Raw genomic sequence first — 21,310 nt, 5'->3', positions numbered from 1 at the left:
TATCATAGAGCCATGTTCATAAGCACTCCCAGCTCCTCCATGGTTATAGTATGTGAAATGTGACATAAACTAATCTCAGCTGTGCAGTATGAGCTTGCGAACAATTGTTCATGTGTGTTGTGAGGTAATGTAAGCAGTTTGAACACTGTTGTTTTTGTCACATTGTCCCTTATTGCACTGCTGTCTTCCTCCTCTTCCTCTGCACTGCCATCACTCTTTTCTTCATAGCAGTTTTCATTTTCACTTTACACATCACTAGTATCAATGTCACTGTTAGAATTACTCAACAAGTATTCTATTTCTTTGTCTCCAAAACTAGTTCTGTGAGTGTGAACATCACTTGTAGAAGCCACCTTTGCGGGTGCACTTGATATATGAAAAAGAAGAAAATAATTTCCTATGGTTCTGATAGAGTATTTGAATACTCACTGCCATCTATCAGCTAAGTAAAATACCAACTATAAGCCCTACACTGAGTATGCCATAGGAGAACAAGGACAGTATGCATGGTACACCCAGCATATCCATGGACAGGGAAGAGTTAAGCAGCCTACTCCAGAAGGACTTGTATTTTTCTCTAGTATCACTTACACTAGGAAACCTAACATACAGGCTTGTCCATGCAGGAGAGACATACTATTGAACTTTTGTTAAGGAACTTGCACATTTTTTCATGAACAAAGTAATGGATTCTCCATGTACTGCATATTTTTAGCCTACTTTCCATGTTTTAAAAAAAGAAAAGGAGACTCGTGAGATCACCTTACTCTCTTTGTGTCACCTCTGATTTTTTCGTTTTCTGTCTGGTCTATATTGTGTGAATGCTACATGCTGGAAGGTCATGGGATCGATTCCATGTGAGGCTATTGGATTTTTCAATTCGCCTAATCCTTCCAGCCGCACTATGGGCCTAGGGTCAGTGCAGCCTCCAACAGAAATGAGTACCAGGAATGTTCCTGGGTGTAAAGGGCAGCCAGCATGTAAGGATGACAACATGGCTGCCATCTGTGAGCCGATTGTCTAGAAAATGTGGGAGCCTTGACATCTTGCAACCCTAAGGGTCTGCATGGCCTGCTACAGGAATATTTTTACCTTTTACCATATTGTATGAAGGAGGCTTATGGGATCACCTTGCTGTCTGTATGTTCCCTCCTAATTTTTTCATTTTCTGTGTGGCACATGCCATCTGAAAGGAAAGTAGGTTATTAGTTGTTTCCAGAACTTCTTGGTTAGCTTCAGGTTGTACCTTATTATTGTTATCTTTTATGATTGAAACCCAGTTGTGTTAAGTAGATTCTAAACGGCTCAGGCGATGGTATGTAATATTCAGAATTACTGGGTTTTTGGACTTCGTTCATCATCCGGTTTTCTAGAAACTAGAAAACACAACGTTTTCGAAGCTGGTTCTGTTTCCATCCTTGGGGGAGGGGGAAGACACCTACTCTTTTGGGTCCCTTAGATAGAGCTAACCTCAATGACTGGAGTAGGTGTCTTCCCCCCTACCCCTCACCTGAGGATGGAAACAGATCTAGTTCCTGAAACATTGTGTTTTATAGTTTGCAGAATGTGGTACAATGGGCAGAGTCCAAAAACCCAGTAATTCTGACCAATTGTCTTAGTATTTTTGTACCAGACCTTGCATTTGAGTGGCTAACATTGCTACTTCATGTTTAGGTCAGGGCTCAGAGACAGGCTGTCCTGACTGAGGTGTTTCATGGATTTCCTCAGACTGTAGGAAAATCCTGTTGTAGTGCTGTAAGTCAGATTTATACTGTTATATGACTCAAAAAAGGAACCAAACAGTCAGCAAAACATAACAGATATTTTAATTGAGACTGCAGAACTGCAGGTATAAGAGTCTGGACTTCCACATGTGGATATAGCATTGTTTGAATAAGAGCGCAGAACTCTGGCATTAAGGTTTTAAACTACTAACGTAAGACTGATATATCAAATTTTCATCTTATTAATATACGTAGGTAAGTCAATAAGTAAGTTACAAATGGATATGGAACTTAAACAAATAAGAGTACTGATTTGAAAAATGCTTTTATTTCTCAACATAATCTCCCTGTACATTGAGGCACTTGTCCCATTGTTTCACAAGCCTCTGAAAACCAGCAGCATAAAATTCTTTGGGCTGCTGTCGGAACCAGGCGTGTTCACATATTATGGCCTACCTCATAACGCATGACAGGTTGCATGCTTCCATTGAATGGCCTTAAGAAGTTTCCTGAGGAAGTTACAGTAGGAGTTGGCATTTACGGTTTGTCCTTGAGGCTGGAATGTTATGAGCAGTATGCCTTCGTGATCCCAGAATACTGAGCATCACTTTCGGTGTCACCCTAAACTTTTTTTGGCAGGTGATGCAGGATATTTCCACTGCATTGATGCACGCTTTGTCTTGGGCTGGTAATTGTGAACCCAAGACTCATCACCTGTGACAGTTCGGGCTAGCATATCATGTCCTTCATCATGGTAGCGATTGAGATGTTGTAATGCCAGACCCATTCTTTGCATTTTGTGTTGTGGGGTCAGTATCTATGGCACCCATCGTGCACAGACTTTGTGAAAACCTAACCTGTCATGCATTATGAGGTAGGCCATGCCGTGTGAACATGCGTGGTTCCGACAGCAGCCCAAAGAATTTTATACTGCTGGTTTTCAGGGGCTTCTGAAATGATGGTACAAGTGCCTCAATGTACAGGGAGATTATGTTGAGAAATAAAAGCATTTTTTGAATCCGTACTCTTATTTGTTTAAGTCCTATATCCATTTGTAACTTACTTATTGACTTACCCTCATATATCATGTTTTATATGCTTTTCAGATCCCGACAAACAATCTGTACTATAGAAACACTTTTGAAGGAAGCAGAGGCCATTCCAGCATTTCTTCCCAATATTGGAACCTTAAAAGATGCTCTTAAAAAGGGAAAAGAATGGTCTACAAAAGTAGAAACAATTCAGGTATGGTTTTCTATGTATGGAAAATGAATTTCTTATATTTTGTTTATAGTTTGTAGTTTTGGAGGTTGTATCAGTTATCATGAGTACAGTATTATGTTGGGACACGCTGTAATATAGTTGGTTGAGGCACTGTGCTACAAGCCAGAAGGTTGCAGGTTCAATTCCCGATGATGTCATGGGATTTTTCAGTTGATCTAATCCTTCTAGCCGCACTATGGCCTTGGGTCACTGGCAACCCCACTATCATGTCGGAGCCACAACATCACAACCCTATGGACCTCCACAGCCTATTACAGGGATAGCTTTACCTTTACATTTGGTAGTGTACTGTTTTTTCAGGCTTTATTGTACAGTGAGAAGTATTTAGTACTTATGAACTTTCTCCACATTGGGTATGAAATTTTTTAGAATCCTTTTGTTGCTTGAAGAATATCCACTCAGGCCATGTGCTTCTAAAGGGTGTGCTTGCTTTGCCAGTTTATTTTCTGACAGCAGAGTACATTCACTTTTCCTCACAAATATCTTATGTATAAATGAATTCTTTGATATGTAATCTTTATATTCCTTTCCTTATTTCTATAGAGGGCTGAAAATTTCCCCTATATGGATGCTTTGGAATTGCTTGTAAACAAAGGGCGGAGCATCCCTGTTCGTCTGGAACTGCTTCCACAACTAGAGTCACAGCTGAATGGTGCCAAGACATGGAAAGAACGAACAGCTCGTACCTTTTTGAGGAAGAACTCACATTACACACTAATGGAAGTAAGTGCACATGTGATTTTCATGTTAAGCTGCTTTGTCTCCATTTATTTTATTCCTTGTTTACTGATTATGTAATTGTCAATCCCTTTCCTTACAAAGGAGGTTAATAGCATGTACACACATGTCCCAAAGACTGCATAGTACCAAGAGTCCTTACTATATTGTATGTACATCACACACTGTTATCTGTGTGCAAATTATCTGGTTCACAGCTTTTCTATATGCTTTTTTTTGGGGATGTTTGCAACCCTGTGGAGCACCTCTCACATCCATCTGCCTGTATGTGTTAAACAACTGCAGTGTTGCTGAACAGATTTTCATGACATTTAATCTTATGAAGAACTGTGTAGCCAATTCAGTTTTCATATGAAACAGAATATTTTAAAGACTGCTTTATGTGAAGAACTGGATTCATTTTTGCATGTGTTTCAAGCGTGATTTTTTAATATTTGTTGGCGTGAAGAATGATGTGAACAAAAGTATCAACAAACGAAACATGCATTTTATGTTCAGTACATTATTTCTGTAAGGCCCTTTATATTTCACTTCCTGGTAAATGGTATAATTACCGTCTTATTAGGATTGGTTTAAAGGCTTGTTCTTTCACACCATCGTTGGACCGTGTACAGAGCTGTTTGAAGACACTCTGATGCTGCTGAAAGGAATCTTTTGTTTATGAGGATTGCTATGTCATCAGCATATCCTGCTGTATAATACTCATCATCATTAAGTCCCCACAGAAGATCATCAACGGCCAGGCTCCACAGCAGAGGTGAGAGCACACCCCCCTGTAGACAGCCCCTAGACACAGATGCCCCCAGGGTTTCTCTTAGTGTGGCAGCTATGGTTCTGCTTTCTAGCATACCACTGATCCACCTGCATATTGCAGGCTCTATGCCATGCTTTCCAGTGGCCTGTTTGATTATATCAAATGAGGTTCTATCAAAAGGTCCCTCTCTGTCAAGGAATGCTCCTAAGGCAAATATCCTTGTGTTCAGTCGCACTTTCTGTGCATGTTACCACATTGTGTAGTGTGCTTCTGGTAGATTTACCTGTTTGGTAGGCATGCTGGTTTCGGTGTAGAGGATATGTCCTCAATGCCCCGTCCCTGATATGCCTATACACTATTTTCTCCATTGTTTTCAAAAGGAAAATCACCAGGCTGATAGGACGATAAGCCTTAGTCTGTGTGTAATCTAGTTTCCCGGGCTTTAGGATAAATGTCACCTTAACTTGCCCTCATGCCATAGTGATAAAACCATATGCCATGCACGCTCTATATATGCGGCATAGGTGTGGAACTAAGAGTTCTGCCTCTTACTGCAAAAGTGCCGGTACAATTCCATCTGTTCCCTCTGACTTAAATGGTCTAAATGTATTCAGTGCCCATCTGATTTTTTATTGGTTAATCATGACTTTGGCCAGGTTCCAGTCTACGATGTTCGTCTTGCTTTGGCAAGTGCCCAGGTTTTGCTGACCCTGTCCATTGTCCAAATTATCAATCAATTTTGAATCAGGAAAGTGAACCCTGTATAATTCATTCAGTGTCTCCCATCGTGTTTGAGTATACTGCCCGTTAGGCAGCTTAATCGTTCTGACCTTGTTGGTCGCCTGTTTTGCCATGATTCTCATGAGGCTGGCACCACCTGGTACATCATTGATCTTCTTGCAGTGTCTCCTCCATGAGGATCACTTGGCCTCCTTATTTCTTTGTTGTAATAGGTAAGGGCTTCCTTGTAGGTGTCCCACTGCCCTGTTCTTTTAGCTGTGTTAAACATCCTTCTCATTTTGGTTCTAAGCCCACTCAGCTGTTTATTCCACCAAGGCACTCTTCTTGGTTAGCGAGTGGTCCTGGCTGGACAAGTCCTATTAAAGGACGAGATAATAGCCAGTTGGAACTGGTCAACGGACCGATCAACATCCTTTAGTGTGCGTATATTTTGCGAGATGGTCTCCAGATTTACCTTTAGGTTGTCTTTGTAAGACTCCCAATTGGTTCTCTTAGGATTCCTGTAAGTAGCTTGATCTACTACTGTAATGTTGTTTACTAGAAAGCATATATCGTATCTGAGATCCGATAGGAACAGCTCATCAGATACATGCCAATTACTTACCAGGTTTCCTATTTTATTGGTCCCTAGTGTCAAGTCGATAACCTCCTGCTTATTGCAGACCACAGATTTAGACTCGTTACCTTGGTTTTGAATATTAAGTTTCGAAATCACCAGATATTCCATGAGGCATTCTCCTCTTGAGTTGATGTCGGTGCTCGCCCACAATGTGTGGTGCGTATTGGTGTCACACCCAATGATGAGCTGCTTTTTCCTAAGATGGCAATATTCAGTGATGTCCCTCACTTCTTTGGAAGGTGGTGGTTCATCCGAGTCATATGGAAGGTAGGCTGAAGTGACAATGAGCTCCTCACAGCCTCCGCCCAATGTGTATGTCATCATCACCATTGTTGTGTCTCTGGAGGAGAACTCCAGCAAGGGTAAAGCATTAATATGATATTAACATACATGCATTATCTCACATTTTCTCCAGGTACCACAGAGTAGACTGTTCCCCCAGAATTCGTTAAGCCTCTTATTTGGCCCCTATATATCCAAGGTTCCTGAATAAGTGCTACGTCTACTTTTCCTTCAACAAGTTGTTGACATAAAATTTCCATAGCAGCCTTGCTGTGGTGTCGATTAGTCTAAATGAATTGTACTTTATATGTAAATGTCATGTGTATGTATGTTGTGTGTTGATTCTGTAATGCTGGGAAAGATGTCCTCCTAAATACCTTCTTCCACAGCTCCTTTTCTTTATCAGACCTTGTTTCCTCTGAGAGAGGTCCCTGATCTGGTAAGTCCGGGTTGATGAAAGGAGGGATTGTCTTCTTCTCATCAGATATTCTTTTCCAGTCAACTGAGGGAGTGGGTACATCATCCCCCTCCCCCTCAGAGACCGAGTTGGATGATGCTGTATCTGACACAGGTTCTGCCCGATGCTGATCCCCAGGATCATCCAGCACCTTAACAGTCCCTGTGAGAGTCCTGTAAATATTTTGTAACCGGTCCTCTGTATAATAGTATGGGAGTCTCGGTCTATGAATAAGATGAGCCTCTGGCCTTTCGACTCAGACTGCTTATCGAGTACCCTCCAGTTCTCAGTATGAAGTCCTGGATTGAGTCTGCAGTCCATTTCATCAGCTCTTCCTGATTCTGGGCAACTTTGTCCCTAGTCTGGAGAGCCACTTTAAAAGACTTGGTTAGGTTCCTGGCATCACTAGCCTTCAGCATGGCCCCCTGATTCCAGCCTGTAATAGCTTTGATGAGCCATTGACCAGACTGTTGGTCACCACGTATATAATAAGTTCACCTCCCTCCAGACTGTAGGACTTCAGCTGTGGTAGTTCTCCCTTTGGAGTCCTATGTAACACCTCCCCCAGTGCTTCCAGAATGGAATTCTGGTCATCTCGGTAAGCTTAACCTCAGGATAAGTTTCCTTGAAGATAGCTACCTTTATGTTGGTCAGAGCCTTCTTGTAAGTCCCTGGTCCCTTAGAGTCCCTGGGCCTTTTCAGAGTTATAGCCGTTTCTGCAGGGGTACTGTCCTCCGACCTTGGCCCCTTTAAGGTACTGGTGGAGGTTTCTCCCTGCTTGGACGAGCCTGCATTTCCTGGTTGCTGTCTGCCCCCAGTTCCTGCTTTGCTTGCCCCAGCTCTTGCCTTTTCAACTTCAGTCTGGCGCATCCAGACAAGGCTCTTTTTGCTAGACGCAGGCCACCTACTCCAGCGACTAGGTATCCCAATCCTCCTACTGCAGGTATGCTAGAGGTACTAGCCCCCTGTAGGGGTATGTCAGTACTACTGACTCCCAATAGAGTTTTTCGTTTTACCTCAGGTAGGTTCCGAACCACTGGTTCGTCCCTGCCTTTGGTGGAAAGTTCAACAGCAGGTTTGCTGGTTGCAACTGGGTCTCTTAGTGGTTCACCATAGCTTCCAGCCCCCTGCTGAAGCATTTCTCATAGGAATCCCCTTGGAAGTGGGTTCCTCTTCCGTTTAAGGTCCTTACAACCCGTTTTTAATTTAGTTCCTTTCATTTTGGTCCCACAAGTCATGGGGATTTAAAAGGTCACCACCCGCAGCGCCCCATACGGGTGGAAGGCATAAATACAATGAGGTGCTGCCTGGTACCCCGAGGAGATCATTCAAGAGACTGGCTAATTACCACCCCAGTGCCATGCAGCCCTCAGCACGATGCCTCACACCTTGGCTTAGGTGGTCTTGTCCTGTTGTGAACGAAACCCTCACAAGCCTCCAGGACCAAGAGTGCCTGTTTGGGGGGAGGGGGGTATCCCAGATGATTAATGGGAGTGTGACACCAGTTACCCCATAGGAGTGCTCTCCCACATTCGTCCCTGGTACACCATAGTGACACCCAAGAGTCATTATGCTGCCGCGTGGGAGGCTCTGGTCATAATGCCATTGCCCTTATGGGAGCTTGGCTGCCAACCTCAGAAGGTCATACTGATCCAGACTCCCAAGACTGTTGTTGCCCAGTGGGACCACGAGGAGGTGTCCCAACTCATCACTGGTCCATGATGCATCCCCATCAAAGACACAGCCATGGTTCAGCCAACCTCACCGAGGATGGCGTCATTACCACCTGTAACATGTGACATAAGAATGTTACAGTTACCCCGGGATCAAAACTGGGCCACCAAGCCTCTCCTGTAGTTAGTTAGTTATTAGAGAGGGTGGGTTTCCCCATGCACTTAGACCTCTAGTGGTCCATTGTGCTTCCCTCTATGATTTCTACCAGTCTCTATATCCTACCGGTATTGGTGCTTACCATCAGTCCCACCCAGCCAGCGAGACCAGCTCTCTACTGGCTGAGAAGTATCTATAATGCTTCCCCCATCTACCGGAGGTATTAGCGACTGCTGTTGGGTGGGAAACATCCGCAATTTTGGCTCAGTGACCTCCTTTGGAGGTATGAGGTTCTTTTACGTGCCGTAAAGCTACGACACGGGACCCTGGTTTAAAGTCCCTCCCGGAGGACTTGTTCCCTGAATTTTTCCGCCCTTAAAAATTCGACGACCTCCGCCGGGTATTTGAACCCGCGTACTACGAGTCATGAGGTGGGAATGTTACCTCTCGACTATGGAGGCCGCTAGCCTCTCCTGTAAGTCAACTCTCTTAGTGCCGCGTTCTCAAGGCTACTCATTCTGAAAGCCCATAGATATGGTGCCAGTCTATCATCTTTCTTTCTGAGATGATGCTGGATTTTGTAGACTAAATTGTTGATCTGGGTGATCATCTTGTAAGGAGGCCTTCCCATCAAGGTGGAAGTCTTGGTAAATTCCCTTTGTCCAGGTTGTGTGGTACAAGCATTCTTAATCTCATTCATGGAATCCCACACAACTGGTTAGATGGTCGTAGAGGTCCATCATCCTATCCTGTCACTGACAGGGTCAGTGCTTTCAAGTGGTGTCTTGCTGTAATGCTGGCACATCAGGGTCCAGCTCCAGATTGGGGTACCTTTTCTTGCTGCTTGAGTGTCTCATTGTTGGGAAAAGCTCTCAACATCCCCCATGCAAGTAGCTGATAGTATTGTGGTCTATTGTTGTCGGGGGTTTTGTTGACACCAGCATGTCTTCCTGATGATCCTTGATGGACTTCTCCAGCACCTCCTTCACCTTGCTTTGGGGAAGAACTGTTTAGGTTGTATTGAACCTTGTGTAAGCCATATCCTATCAGTGATCCAGTACGGTGTCTTCCACCACTAGGGACTGCCACTGTGCCCATTAATTCTTGTAGTTGAGACTGCATGAGCAGTGTTTTTCTACTTGGGGTGCTGTTCAGCTACCATATTCTCTAGGGTCAGCCACACATCATTATCTGGCTGCTATCCATCTAGAGTGACATGGTTCCAACCATCTGTGATGTGAGCAGTGACAACTCATAGCTTCAGGCTACTGACTGCCATTCATCTGTCTGGTAGAGAGTACAGGCTTTGCAATGGAGTGCATTCTCATTGGTGTGCTTCTGCCCTTGGTGATGTTTGACCATCATGATATGTGCCTCTCATGGAGGATGAACCAGCATCCTTGCCCTGTACAGTCCTTTTCAATGGACAGCCTTCGGACATGGTCTCGCTATGCTGATGCACTGCCACCAAGAGGCCCTGAAACTGTACGGTCACAACTGCCGCACAGCAGAGCCAGTATTGCCTTGTTGCTGGTCATCAAACAGGGAAATGGTTGTTGTGCCCCAGGAAGCCATAATGACACTTCTTTCTCATGAAATCTCAGCACAGAGTGCCTTAGATCCACTGCAGGGTCATAAGCTTGCAGGATGGATTCATTTGTGATCTTTTCAATGACCACCCTGATTTGTAGTGCCGTGTGTGCCAGAGGCCGCTCCTCTGTTGCCTCCTCCAAGACAGGGAGAGTCTTACTGGACACTATCTGCAGAACCTGCTTCTGACTCAGGTTCCTCTTGGGCATTTCTGCAATGATGTGAAGCTCGGCAGTGGTAACAGAAACCCCAGTGTCAGTGATCATAGGGCATGGCTTGTAGAACCCTGTCTATCCCCTGGCATTTAGGCTGTCATTCCTCTTGGCTGACATTTGAGGGTGAAACGTGGGAGTGAGGGTGATTATGCCAGTGACTTTTTCTTTGCATAGGCTATTACTCATTTCTTTAGGTCAGCCTTCTGTCAGGAAATTCTTGTCATGTTTCCGTCAGCAGTATCTGCGACTTTGATGATTTACTTCCCCACACTGTCAGCATACAGGTCATCTTGTCCAGCAGCTTGTGACTGTGTTTCCATTAACTCTGGCCCCTCCCTCCCACAGCCTCATTGGTGGTCCAGCCACTGCCTTCAAAACCTCTGGCTTGAGGACTAAGCTGAGAGCTTCAGTAAAATACCTCTTATCATGCCTGAATGGTTTACTTCACTTCCTGGTCCTTCATGTCATTGATGAAAGCATAAGCTGCCTTCTTTCAGATGGAAGCCCTTGGTTAACTTGACAAGGACCCGACAAGCCAGCTGCTTGTTGGCTGCTGGAAGTTCTTATAGAGACACGCAGTTCAGATGGCTCTTTTCTGGGTTGAGACTGGCAGGCCTCCACCTGCAGGTGTTCCCTGTAGTTGTGCTTCAGTTCCCACAATGTCCTCATACGTCACTACAGCTTGCACCCATAGACTGATATGGCAGTGAGACCACTCATCCCTGTGTTTTCACAGACTGGTATGTGCTGCACAAACTAGCGGTGAGACCAGTTGTGCCTGTGTTTCCACAAACTGGTATGTGCTGCACAAACTGGCGGTGAGACCAGTGGTCCCTGTGTTTCCACAAACTGGTATGTTCTGCACAAACTGGCGGTGAGACCAGTGATCCCTGTGTTTCCACAAACTGGCAGTGAGACCAGTGGTCCCTGTGTTTCCTGAACTCCTGGCACACGGCTTACAGATTGCATTTGATTGCCTGCAGCTTGTTGTTGAATTCCTTATGAAGATTCTTGGTCTGCTGGTTGACCACTGTCATTATGCCCTGATGGCACCTATTTCATGCCTGCACTCATGTCTGTGCATAGTTCTTCCAGAAACTTTGTCTTGGCTGGCACATGTGCCCTTTTCTAATTCCTAACCTTTCTTGAGTTCTTGGGTAGTGCTTATGTCTTTTCTTCTTTTGGCTGTTCATATCCACTTGCAGTGCTGGATCCATCAGGCTTTTGATGTTAGTTGTACCATGTATTGTTATTTGGAGCAGCTGTTTTCTCACCATTAGTATCCACTTATGATTCTGACGTCAGTTCTTGCCCCCCTGTCATTTCACTGTAACGCCACAGCTCACTCTCTGCTCTGTTATCTTCTTTTATCTTCTCTCTGCATACACCAGGCTTCTTGCTGACTACAAACTACTGAACTGAGAAGTAACTGACTTGCTGCTCTGCTACACAACTATTTAATTCACGCACACACATCTGCATTATGTTGCCAAGTGAGAACTTCTCCTCTTGGCGCTTGTATGGCAACTTTCGGAGAGTTTTTTGTGAGAACTCTGTGAAAAGTCTAGGGGGGGGGGGATCAGTGTGTCAGCCTCAACAAGAAGCCTGTTTTGGTCTGGAGGGGATGTTGAAGGCCAAGGAAAACCTCAGAATAGTTAATATCTTGACTGTGATTTGATTCAGATACTTCCTGAATGCATGTCAGAAGCCAACTTGCTCATTGAAGTAGAGCATGAAGTGAGGTTTTCTCTGCTTGATAATGTTCATAACACATTTTCAGGAATTTTTTTATCAGGCACACCAAGTTGTAACAACCATGAAACCCATGTTTGTGTGTCCTCTGTTTCATTATATCTAGTTCTTTTAGCATAAGAATACGTGTTGTGCTACATTAGTATCATATAAAAGAAATACTGTGCTTTATTCATTTATAACGTGTGCTTTATGGGAAGCACATTGCATATACAGATTTTGTTCTTTTCTTGACTGCATTTAAATCTATTAAAGTTGTTCCATATTTAATATTAATGACTTGATTGATTTTACACTATATATTTACTATACTAGGCATTGTCACCAAGAGTTGAAGTGGGTGTGTCGGCTTTGAAACAGAAAAAACGTCGTTTCCGTGAAGATAATTCGCCAGTTCTTATTGCTCCAGTAGTTTGTGAGGTTAAATTGGATGGAGATGTGGACCCTGCCGCTGTTGTTGCAGCTTTCAAGGTGAGTGAATAATGTATTCTGATAAGTGACTGGACTCACCTGCAGTTCATCGTGTGTACACAGTAAATTACACAATGGAAACTTTTGTTTATTAAAATGTTCTGCTGGTTACAGCAACCTGTAGTAAATACAAATGTATGTGTGTGTTTATGTGCATGTTTCATATGTGTGTACTATATTTACATGAGTGGAAGGTGACTTGACATCTAAGAACTCCCCTGCCCCCCATTAAGGAACATGTACCCATGTAAAGAGAGTTTTGTATGTTGTTTTCATATGTTTGCTACAAAGAAACACATAAGAGACAATAACCGTTTTAAACATGTTACATTTGTTAAGACAAGTCTCTTTCACTGTGTTCTTGAAGTCACTTGCCTTTGTTCAATCTCTCTTCATCATTTCTGTGACGGAACATTGCAGTCAGGTGATTAGCAATCCTATTTCGTATTTGGAAGGTTTTGGGTTCAGGTCTCAGCCCAGACACTAGCTGCCCTGACTGAGGGGTCTCATGAGTCCGTTCAGTCTTCCAGGCAGATGTTGGTACTAACATCTCTTCCACATCCTTTCTTCATTAATCATCTTATCATTCAGTGCTGTTTAATGTGTGATATTGCAAGTATCATTAAGTACTCTGAAAACATACAACCATTCCTGCCTTTTTTCATACATTAACAGTCTTCACCATTCCCAACTTTATCCTCGCTGTGAAATCTTTTCATTCATACTGTGGCTTGTGACCTCGAAACATGTCTCTTTATCAGGCGCTGTACTAACAGCATGGTATGGTAGCATATACTATATCTTAAAAATATCAGCCCATCAAAGCTTCAGACAATTGAAAACTTCATTATATGTTTTGTATTCGGATATAAAAATGGCCTTTCAATTTTAACTCTGAAAATAAGGCAAACACATCATCATCCATAAATACAATATTTGTTCCATCCATGGACAGTGATGACTTTCAGATGGCACGGACTTCACATCTTGAGTGCACAAAATGGTGTTGTCAGTATAATATAGGATAATCCTGTAGCTTCTAAGTCTCAGTTTAATTGAACCTGATGTGATGCAGTCCCTACTGACCTGTGTACCTGTAATATGAGTGTCAGCAGGGACATTGGTTTCCAAAACATGAGTAATACATGTAAGATTTAAGGTTTTCACGGCGGTGACTATGAAGAAAGCAGTCTTCTGGGATTTGGCACCGTGTATATGTGGTGTTAACCGACGTTTTGGAGGAACATGCCGGTTCTCACGGCCTCTTCGCCTGCGGATTTCTTATATTTTTCCTTCTACCCTGAAGATGGAGGCGATATGTTCCTCCGACATGTTGGTTAACACCACATATACACGGTGCCAAATCCCAGAAGACTGCTTTCTTCATGAGTAATACAGTCTACAGCTACATGGTGCCATCACCCAGGAACAGGATTCACATTACTCTTTGTCATGTATGGTACAGATGATAGCTGAAACTATCTCGACAACCAAACTGTTGTTAAGGGAAATTACAGCAGAACTCCCCATTTAATATCCACCACTTTAAGGCTCTTATTTACTGTTCAGTTTAAATGATCAAGGATCATTAATCGCAATTTTAAGTTTCCTGCATTTAAGATTTAACTTTGTTTAGTATTCCAATTCACTGTTCCCCAAAGAAACCATAAGTGGGAGTTTTGCTGTAATAAAAATGTGGCAGATTTCATGGATAAGAGGTTAATAACTACAGATTTGATTACATCAAATTTTTTGATAATATATTGATGAAGAGACTGTCAGTTTGTATAAGACTTAGGGTTTTCACAATGATGAAAATTTGTTTTGTGATGTCTGGATTATATTAATATTTAGTCAGGTGGCTGGGCAGTAATGTTTCTTAAGAATATGATGCCATGTAACTTTTATCATCAAGATGGAGGTAGTATATCGTTCCATCTTAGTGACATAATCTGGAAGACCACATTATTGTCTGTCTGAAACATCTTTGAGGGTACATCATACCTTGAGTAAAAAGCTCTATGGAAGAAAATCTTTGTGTTCGATGAGACCACTAGTGTGGTTAATTTGGTTCACACTGTAGGTTGAAAATAGAACTCTACTACCTTTCTAGTGATGTAGTAATGATCTACATCACTATCAGATGATGACAGTGTATGAGTACAGGTGTGTCATTTTGCTTTGTCTTCTGCTGTATGAGTAAAGCAAAGGCTCTACCAGCTCTTTTTATGAGAGTTGTCTGAAATTTACCATAGATTGTTTACAGTTTATTCATTTTATAGTACATGAAGTGTGGTGCAAGTTCATATGCTTACTTCTAGTGACATAAATTAGAATATTTTGACTGGTTACCACATGAGCAAAAATAATGAGTTCGGCTGCAGGACTCTTTTGTGCAGTATCTTCACCAGTTGAGTAAAAGACAGTGAGTTCATCATATTGAGCTCTTGCTCAGCCACTAAGATTAACTTTGTGGAGAAGGCAGTTCAAGATAAATTCATATGTTACTTCCAGTTTGTTGTGATTTGAATGCCTCTGTATGCTGCAGGTAATTGTAGGTATGGTTTCAAATTAATGTTTCTTTTTGGATCTTCACTGCCATCAGCAGTGTTTCCTTTCCGAGAAGCACCTACATTACCTCTCAACTTTACATCAAAACAGATTGAATGATCAGGTTTCCAAACTTACAACACAAGTACATGTACTCCCAAGCTCATGTGAACATTTCTTCCCCCCCTCCACCCAATTTTACTTCATTGTCAATATGGTAGTCTTGTCAAATGGGACATGTGGCATGGTAAATTGATACCTGTCAATCAAACTATGCATCATCACATCTCAGAAGATCATAATCATAATATTCACTGCCATGAGAACCTTAAGATTTCTTTCTTCATTGATGTTTACACTTACAGATGTCACCATTTATGTAACATCGTAAACTGTCACGCTGCATCATTTATTTGGAAAGTGACAAGGGGTGTAGTAGCTTTGATAGATGTCCTGCTATGCTACAGTAACAGAATATAACATTTTCAGGGAGCAGAGGAGCAGGAGATGGTTGCTATGCGTGATCTGCGTTTAGAGAACCTGAAGAAGAGAGTGAGTGACACTGGAGAGGCTAAATATTGCATATGCCGTCGTGGGGTTTCAGGTGTCATGTTACAGTGTGAATTGTGTAAAGACTGGTTCCATGGTATGTATATTATTATTTCAGAATTGTTTGTTTGTAGATGTAAAACTTTGAGCCTTCTAGGGGATAAATCTGTTTTAAAGTTGGAAATGGACACCTATTGCAGATGGCAACCACCCACATAGCAACTAGCTATTGTCAAAATCAGTCCTGCTGTTCCCACACAGTACACAGTTTAACTTATGTGAGTTACACATTATAGTGCTGATTATCTGCTTCTAAGTAGGACTTACATCTTGAGAGAATATGTGTATTCACAAAATTAAGCTCTTATCCACAAACAGCAGAAATTTCTCCCTGAATATTGGCTTTTAATATGACCTGTAAATAAATGGCACATTGCTTTAAATCAGTATGATGCTGTTTGCCGGATACATCAGCTGATACTGAAAAATTATTTTAAGCATGATTTGTAGCATTGCCTCCCGTAAGTACCCACATATTTCCTTTCTTACAGTTAGTTGATTGAAGAACGTTCGTAGAATTGAACTAGCATGGTGTTCAGAATCTGTTGTTTAATTTTAAAGAACAAGCACTTGCTGCATTCCTGACTTCAGCTTTACACAATTCAAAGAGACTTGCTGAATGGGGATTTTCTGTATTAATATGAGGGTGATTCAGGGATCACCTGGGCAGTCTTGTTTTCTTACAGAAAATATTCATGCCAGAATCACCAAACTTTCACTCCTTTTTGAGATATTCTCTTTTCACTCTAACACATTTCTCCATCATCCTGCCAAGTTACTGATGCCAGTAGCATAAAAGGTTTTATCCAATTCACAACCTCACATCTGAATTCATTGTAAGTTTGAATATTCTGTCCTCTTAGGTGTAACTTCATAGGTCCAAGCAAGTGAAAATCACTGGGCTATGTCAGGGCTCTAAGGAGAGTGGTTCATGATTTTATAGCCCATTGTCTCATTTCACCTAATAAGATTTGCTCTGTGTAGACAGTTGTTATCATGCAGTAACAAGCTGTCTTATAGGTAAACATTAACACCTTTGGGACTTAACAGTCTGCACTTCTTGAAAAATAAGTGTTCATGGATAAATGTTTAAACATTTGTAACACTTTTCCATTGTTGGATACAATATCACATGCTTCAGTTCACCTCTTTCCCAAAATACCTCTTCGACACCATGGATGTTTCACGTTGCATATATCTGTTGGCTGATCATAAGCATGTGGTAGGTTCAGAAAACTTATTTTGCAATTCATAGACACTTTCATGTGGCAGGGTCTGTTCCCCATGCTGTGCATTTAACCTGTGAAGAATTTCTGCTTGTTTCACTTTCATTTTCACTCTCACTAGGAATCTGATGATACAGCACTGTCCTACACTAGGAGTTACAAGATCTGATGTCATCAAAGTGGGGCTCATGGCCAGCTGCAAGGCAGTGATTGCAGTGTTACCACAACATGTCTGTTTTTCTGGTGCCCATATCTTCAGGAAAAAAATGTAGTCAAGGTTAAGCTTGACTGCCCCCTAGCTCTAGCTTTTGTCTAGATCAAGACTAAATGTACTTTAGTTAACTGGCTGTGATCAGGTGACCACATTTATGGAGCCCTAACTGTTTTGACTCTTCACATAATCGGTTAGAGGAAGGCATGCTGAGTCAGAAGGAAATACAGTCTATGGATCAGGAATCTGCAAGAGACCACTTGCAACACCAGCAGTTTTGTTGTGGCATGAGCTGTGGCTTCAGGCTCACCACATTGAAGAGAGAGCACTGAAATATGTAATTGCTTGGGCTAGTTTCCAGATAAATGACAGTTTTGCCATTTCTGTTCTGTAATCACATCAGTTTTACATTTTATTTTGGTCTGTACCTTTTCAACAAAACTTTTCTTCTTATCTCTATATTTGATTTACCTTGTACTATGAATCTGGGATATTTTTGGCAAAATATTCTCTGTGATGTGTGCATTGTGCAAATATTATACAGTGAGCCCTTGGCTAACTACATTAATGGAGGTGAAAAGTACTGGAGATAATTAAAAATGATGGATAGTATATAAATCTGGAAATAGACATACCCACTGTTGATGTTGCATTCAACCCTGAATATCACTGGATTATTACATATTGATTGTGGTATGGGCTTCTGAACAATGAGACATAGCTTTCTAGTAAAAGAAATCAGTCCTCCTTCAGGTTGGTGTATAAAGTGGTAAAATAATAAAGCTTAAAGTTGCTACAATGTGACAAGGTTTGCGGTCTAGTGCAAATCATTGTGAGACAGCACTGATATGTGAGCTGTAATCAGTAAATAAGGAGTTCCAAAAGCCCTGCAGTTAATCTGGAAAGTAGGTAATCCACATGCACATGATTTAGAGGTCTGCTGTGTAAGAACCATACTTCATGTGACCATTTGACAGAAGCACTGACTTGTTACGGTTGTCTCTGTGCTGGCATCATCCATCTACAGGGTGAGGCAGATGCAAAAATGGAAGAGTAGAAAATTCCAGTTTGTCTCCACATCTTAAAACAAGGATCCTGTACATTTCTAATTCTCAAACAGTTTAATTGATGTGGCTCATAGAATGATGTGACCTTTGCTTTCCTGAGAGAAATTGAGGGGAACTCTGATTATGGTTGCATTATGGTAGAGAGAGCTGGAAGAAATTTCAGGATAACTGTCTCCTGGGATGTAATGTCATGTAATCTGGTAGATTTCTGTTAACGTTTTGCAGGGAGTCTCTGTCTACATTATCACAGTAGAAGAGATGGAAGAAATTTATAGTTTTAAGCTGTTCATGTATTATGTAAGATGAGTTTATACATAGTGGCTCTTTTTCAGAATGTTTATCTAAAGTTTGCTGATTGTATTATATATATTGTGAGGTGTAATAAGAAATTAAGTTTTTGTTCTGCTGCAGCCACGTGTGTACCACTTCCAAAGAGCTCTAGCAACAAAAACAAGCAACAAACTCCAGCACAACAACTTGTTGCTGCTGCATCTAGAGAACTCAAGTTCCTGTGCCCCTGTTGCTTGAGGTCTCGTCGGCCTCGTCTTGAAACAATTCTATCTCTCCTTGTATCTCTTCAAAAACTTCCAGTACGTGTCCCTGAAGGGGAGGCTCTTCAATGTCTCACAGAACGGGCAATGAACTGGCAGGTATGTTTGTTTTTCAGACAGTAGTAATAAATTAAGTATGGGCATGTCTGTAATTTAGCTGGCAGAGAAAGGTAGGTATGCGTGCATTTTTGTTCTTGGTTGGAATGTAAGGAGAAACCTCTACATATCTTACCAGTGTTCAGATTTGTTCTAACATTACACTTCAAATCATTATGATTTATAATTTACTTGATTTGTCTCAAAACTAGGTGTTGCATTCATGCATGTCTGCGTGTGTTTTATCACATTGTTCATTTGGATTTAGAGGTGGTTTCATAGACTGAGGGTGTTGAGGAGAATATTTGGACTGAAGAGAAATGAAGTGACAGGAGGCTGGAGGAAATTGCATAATGAGGAGCTTCATAGCTTGTACTCTTCTCCAAGTATAATTAGAATGATCACGTCAAGAAGGATGTGGTGGGCAGGGAATGTAGCATGAAGGAGGGAGAAGAGGATTGCATATAGGATATTGGTGGTGAAGCCAGAAGGAAGGAGACCACCGGGAAGGCCAAGGCGTAGGTGGGTGAACAATATAAAAATGGATCTTAGAGAGATAGGATGGGGATCGTATGGTATGGATTGGATTAATCTGGCTGAGGATATGGACCAGTGGAGGGCTCTTGTGAACATGATACTGAACCTTTGGTTTCCAAAAAATGCTGGAAAATTCTTGAGTGGGTGCAGATTTTGCTTCTCCTCCGGAAGGGCTCAGCTCCATAAGTAAATAAGTAAGTAAGTAAGTAAGTAAATAAATAGACTGTCAGTATTAGTGTCCTTTTGTAATGCCAATGGACAGGAAGACATTGGAAGATTCAGAAGTAGAGACAAGACCAATTTTAAAAAGTTCTGAACATTGGATGGGGCTTGTGGCACCCAGTCCTTGGGCTGAAAGATGATGATGATTTTGTCATCTTGGCTACTTATTCCCACCCCCCAAAAGTGTACTTTATTTGCTATTATTATTTAGAGACACTCCATTACTGATGGTTAATCTATTGTGGTTTGATATAAAATGTTGCCTTTTTCCTCTGAAGAAATTGTAGATGTTCTGAAATAAAGTGCAAAGTTGAATGAGTAGTTAGATTTGATTTTTTGTTTATTTTCAGGATCGTGCTCGTCAAGCCCTTGCCACAGAAGAACTTGCGTCTGCTCTTGCAAAGCTGTCTGTCCTGTCACAAAAACTGGTTGAGGCTGTTGCACGTGAGAAGACTGAAAAAATAATTAGTAGTGAATTAAAGAAAGCTGCCAGCAATCCTGAGCTACATCGTCGTGTGCAAGCCATCTCATCCCTCAGGGGTGTACAGAGCGAAGATTCTCTGGGATCACAGCCAAGTCCACCACAACTAGTGAGCAGCCTATGTATACTCTTTCAGTTAGGAAGATGCAATTAATTAAATTTGGTTCCTTGTAAACTATGTGTAATGCCTAGTGCTGAATCAGACGCATCTTGGGACCATTATAGCAGTTTAAAAATTAATTTAAGGGACTGCTGTATATCTTCAGTAATTTTTCAGTCAGGTATATATTGGGGTTATTCAGATGGAACTGATTCATGGCATTTCTAGCATATGCAGTGAGTCACAGTTGACATGTGGTTGTGTGCATGACACACCAACATCCCAAGGAGTTCTGTATGGGGGATCTGTCTGCTGGTGCATCAGTAGGATGTGTGCCTCAGTACCCATGAGAATTGCCGTTATTAGACCATTCTTCTTTGCCCAGCGCAATCCAAGAATAGTTCATTTGAGCAATTTTCATGTGTCTGAAACTTTCATAGGCTTGAAACTAAAGCAGGATTTGTGTTTTTTTTATGCCCAAAGTCACATGTTATTTTTAAGAACTGTGCAAAGGCTTTGACTGCATTTTACCAGATATGTTAGGAGTTTGTGTTCTTTAAAGTAATATTCAGCCCCAGATTCTGTTCAGGTTGCCTGACCTACTTAAACTAGGAAGTAATTTGGAGACAACTCCTTTCGGACATGAGGTAGAAATTTTTGATGATTAGTCAGTTGCAGGTGGTTTCTGCCATTAAAAGACAGCACAGAGAAATGCAAATGAATGTCATGTCGAAACCCTCTCCCATCCACAGGCGCACTAGCTGTGCAATGTGTACTTGCCCTGTCCAGTTCCAGCCCCATGGCACTTCATAAGCCATGCTTATTTCAAGGTTACGCTTATGTAGCCAGGGCTGCGGGACAAGTGTGAGTATTCAAATGCCCATTTAGAACCCTAGGAATTTCTTCTATGTCATGTATCTTGTCCATAGGACAAATATTGCTTTTGCAATTGGTGTTCATGCTCACCAGACAAAGAGACTGAATATTTATTAGATAATTCTGACCATGATGTTCTAAGTGAAAATGAACATAGTTATGAAGAAGAAAATGACAGTAATGGCAAGGAAGAGGAAGACAACAATACAAAGAAGGGCTGTGTGCAAATAGACAACAGAGGTCGAGGTGAATTACCTCAATACACACAGACTTCCCTCTTTAAACATTGCAGAACAGTGCTTCAGAGGCTCATACTGCACAACTGAG

General features: G+C 41.8%; 1 protein-coding gene across 2 annotated transcripts in view; it reads left to right on the top strand.

Annotated features, from left to right (window-relative positions):
* Positions 1 to 21,310, top strand: part of LOC111868295 (lysine-specific demethylase 5A) — a 131,980-nt gene that overhangs the window by 93,418 nt on the left and 17,252 nt on the right. For both annotated transcript variants that reach the window (XM_023858830.2, XM_023858829.2), the window contains 6 exons: positions 2,831 to 2,969; positions 3,552 to 3,731; positions 12,302 to 12,457; positions 15,497 to 15,653; positions 18,532 to 18,770; positions 19,877 to 20,116. In XM_023858830.2, the coding sequence (XP_023714598.1) occupies positions 2,831 to 2,969; positions 3,552 to 3,731; positions 12,302 to 12,457; positions 15,497 to 15,653; positions 18,532 to 18,770; positions 19,877 to 20,116 (1,111 nt within the window). The remainder of the gene's footprint in view (positions 1 to 2,830; positions 2,970 to 3,551; positions 3,732 to 12,301; positions 12,458 to 15,496; positions 15,654 to 18,531; positions 18,771 to 19,876; positions 20,117 to 21,310) is intronic.

The sequence above is a fragment of the Cryptotermes secundus genome, unplaced genomic scaffold (assembly GCF_002891405.2).
Source record: "Cryptotermes secundus unplaced genomic scaffold, Csec_1.0 scaffold1115, whole genome shotgun sequence".
Lineage (NCBI taxonomy): Eukaryota > Metazoa > Arthropoda > Insecta > Blattodea > Kalotermitidae > Cryptotermes > Cryptotermes secundus.
The sequence above is the reverse complement of the archived record's forward strand: the minus strand, read 5'-3'. Positions and strand labels throughout refer to the sequence as shown.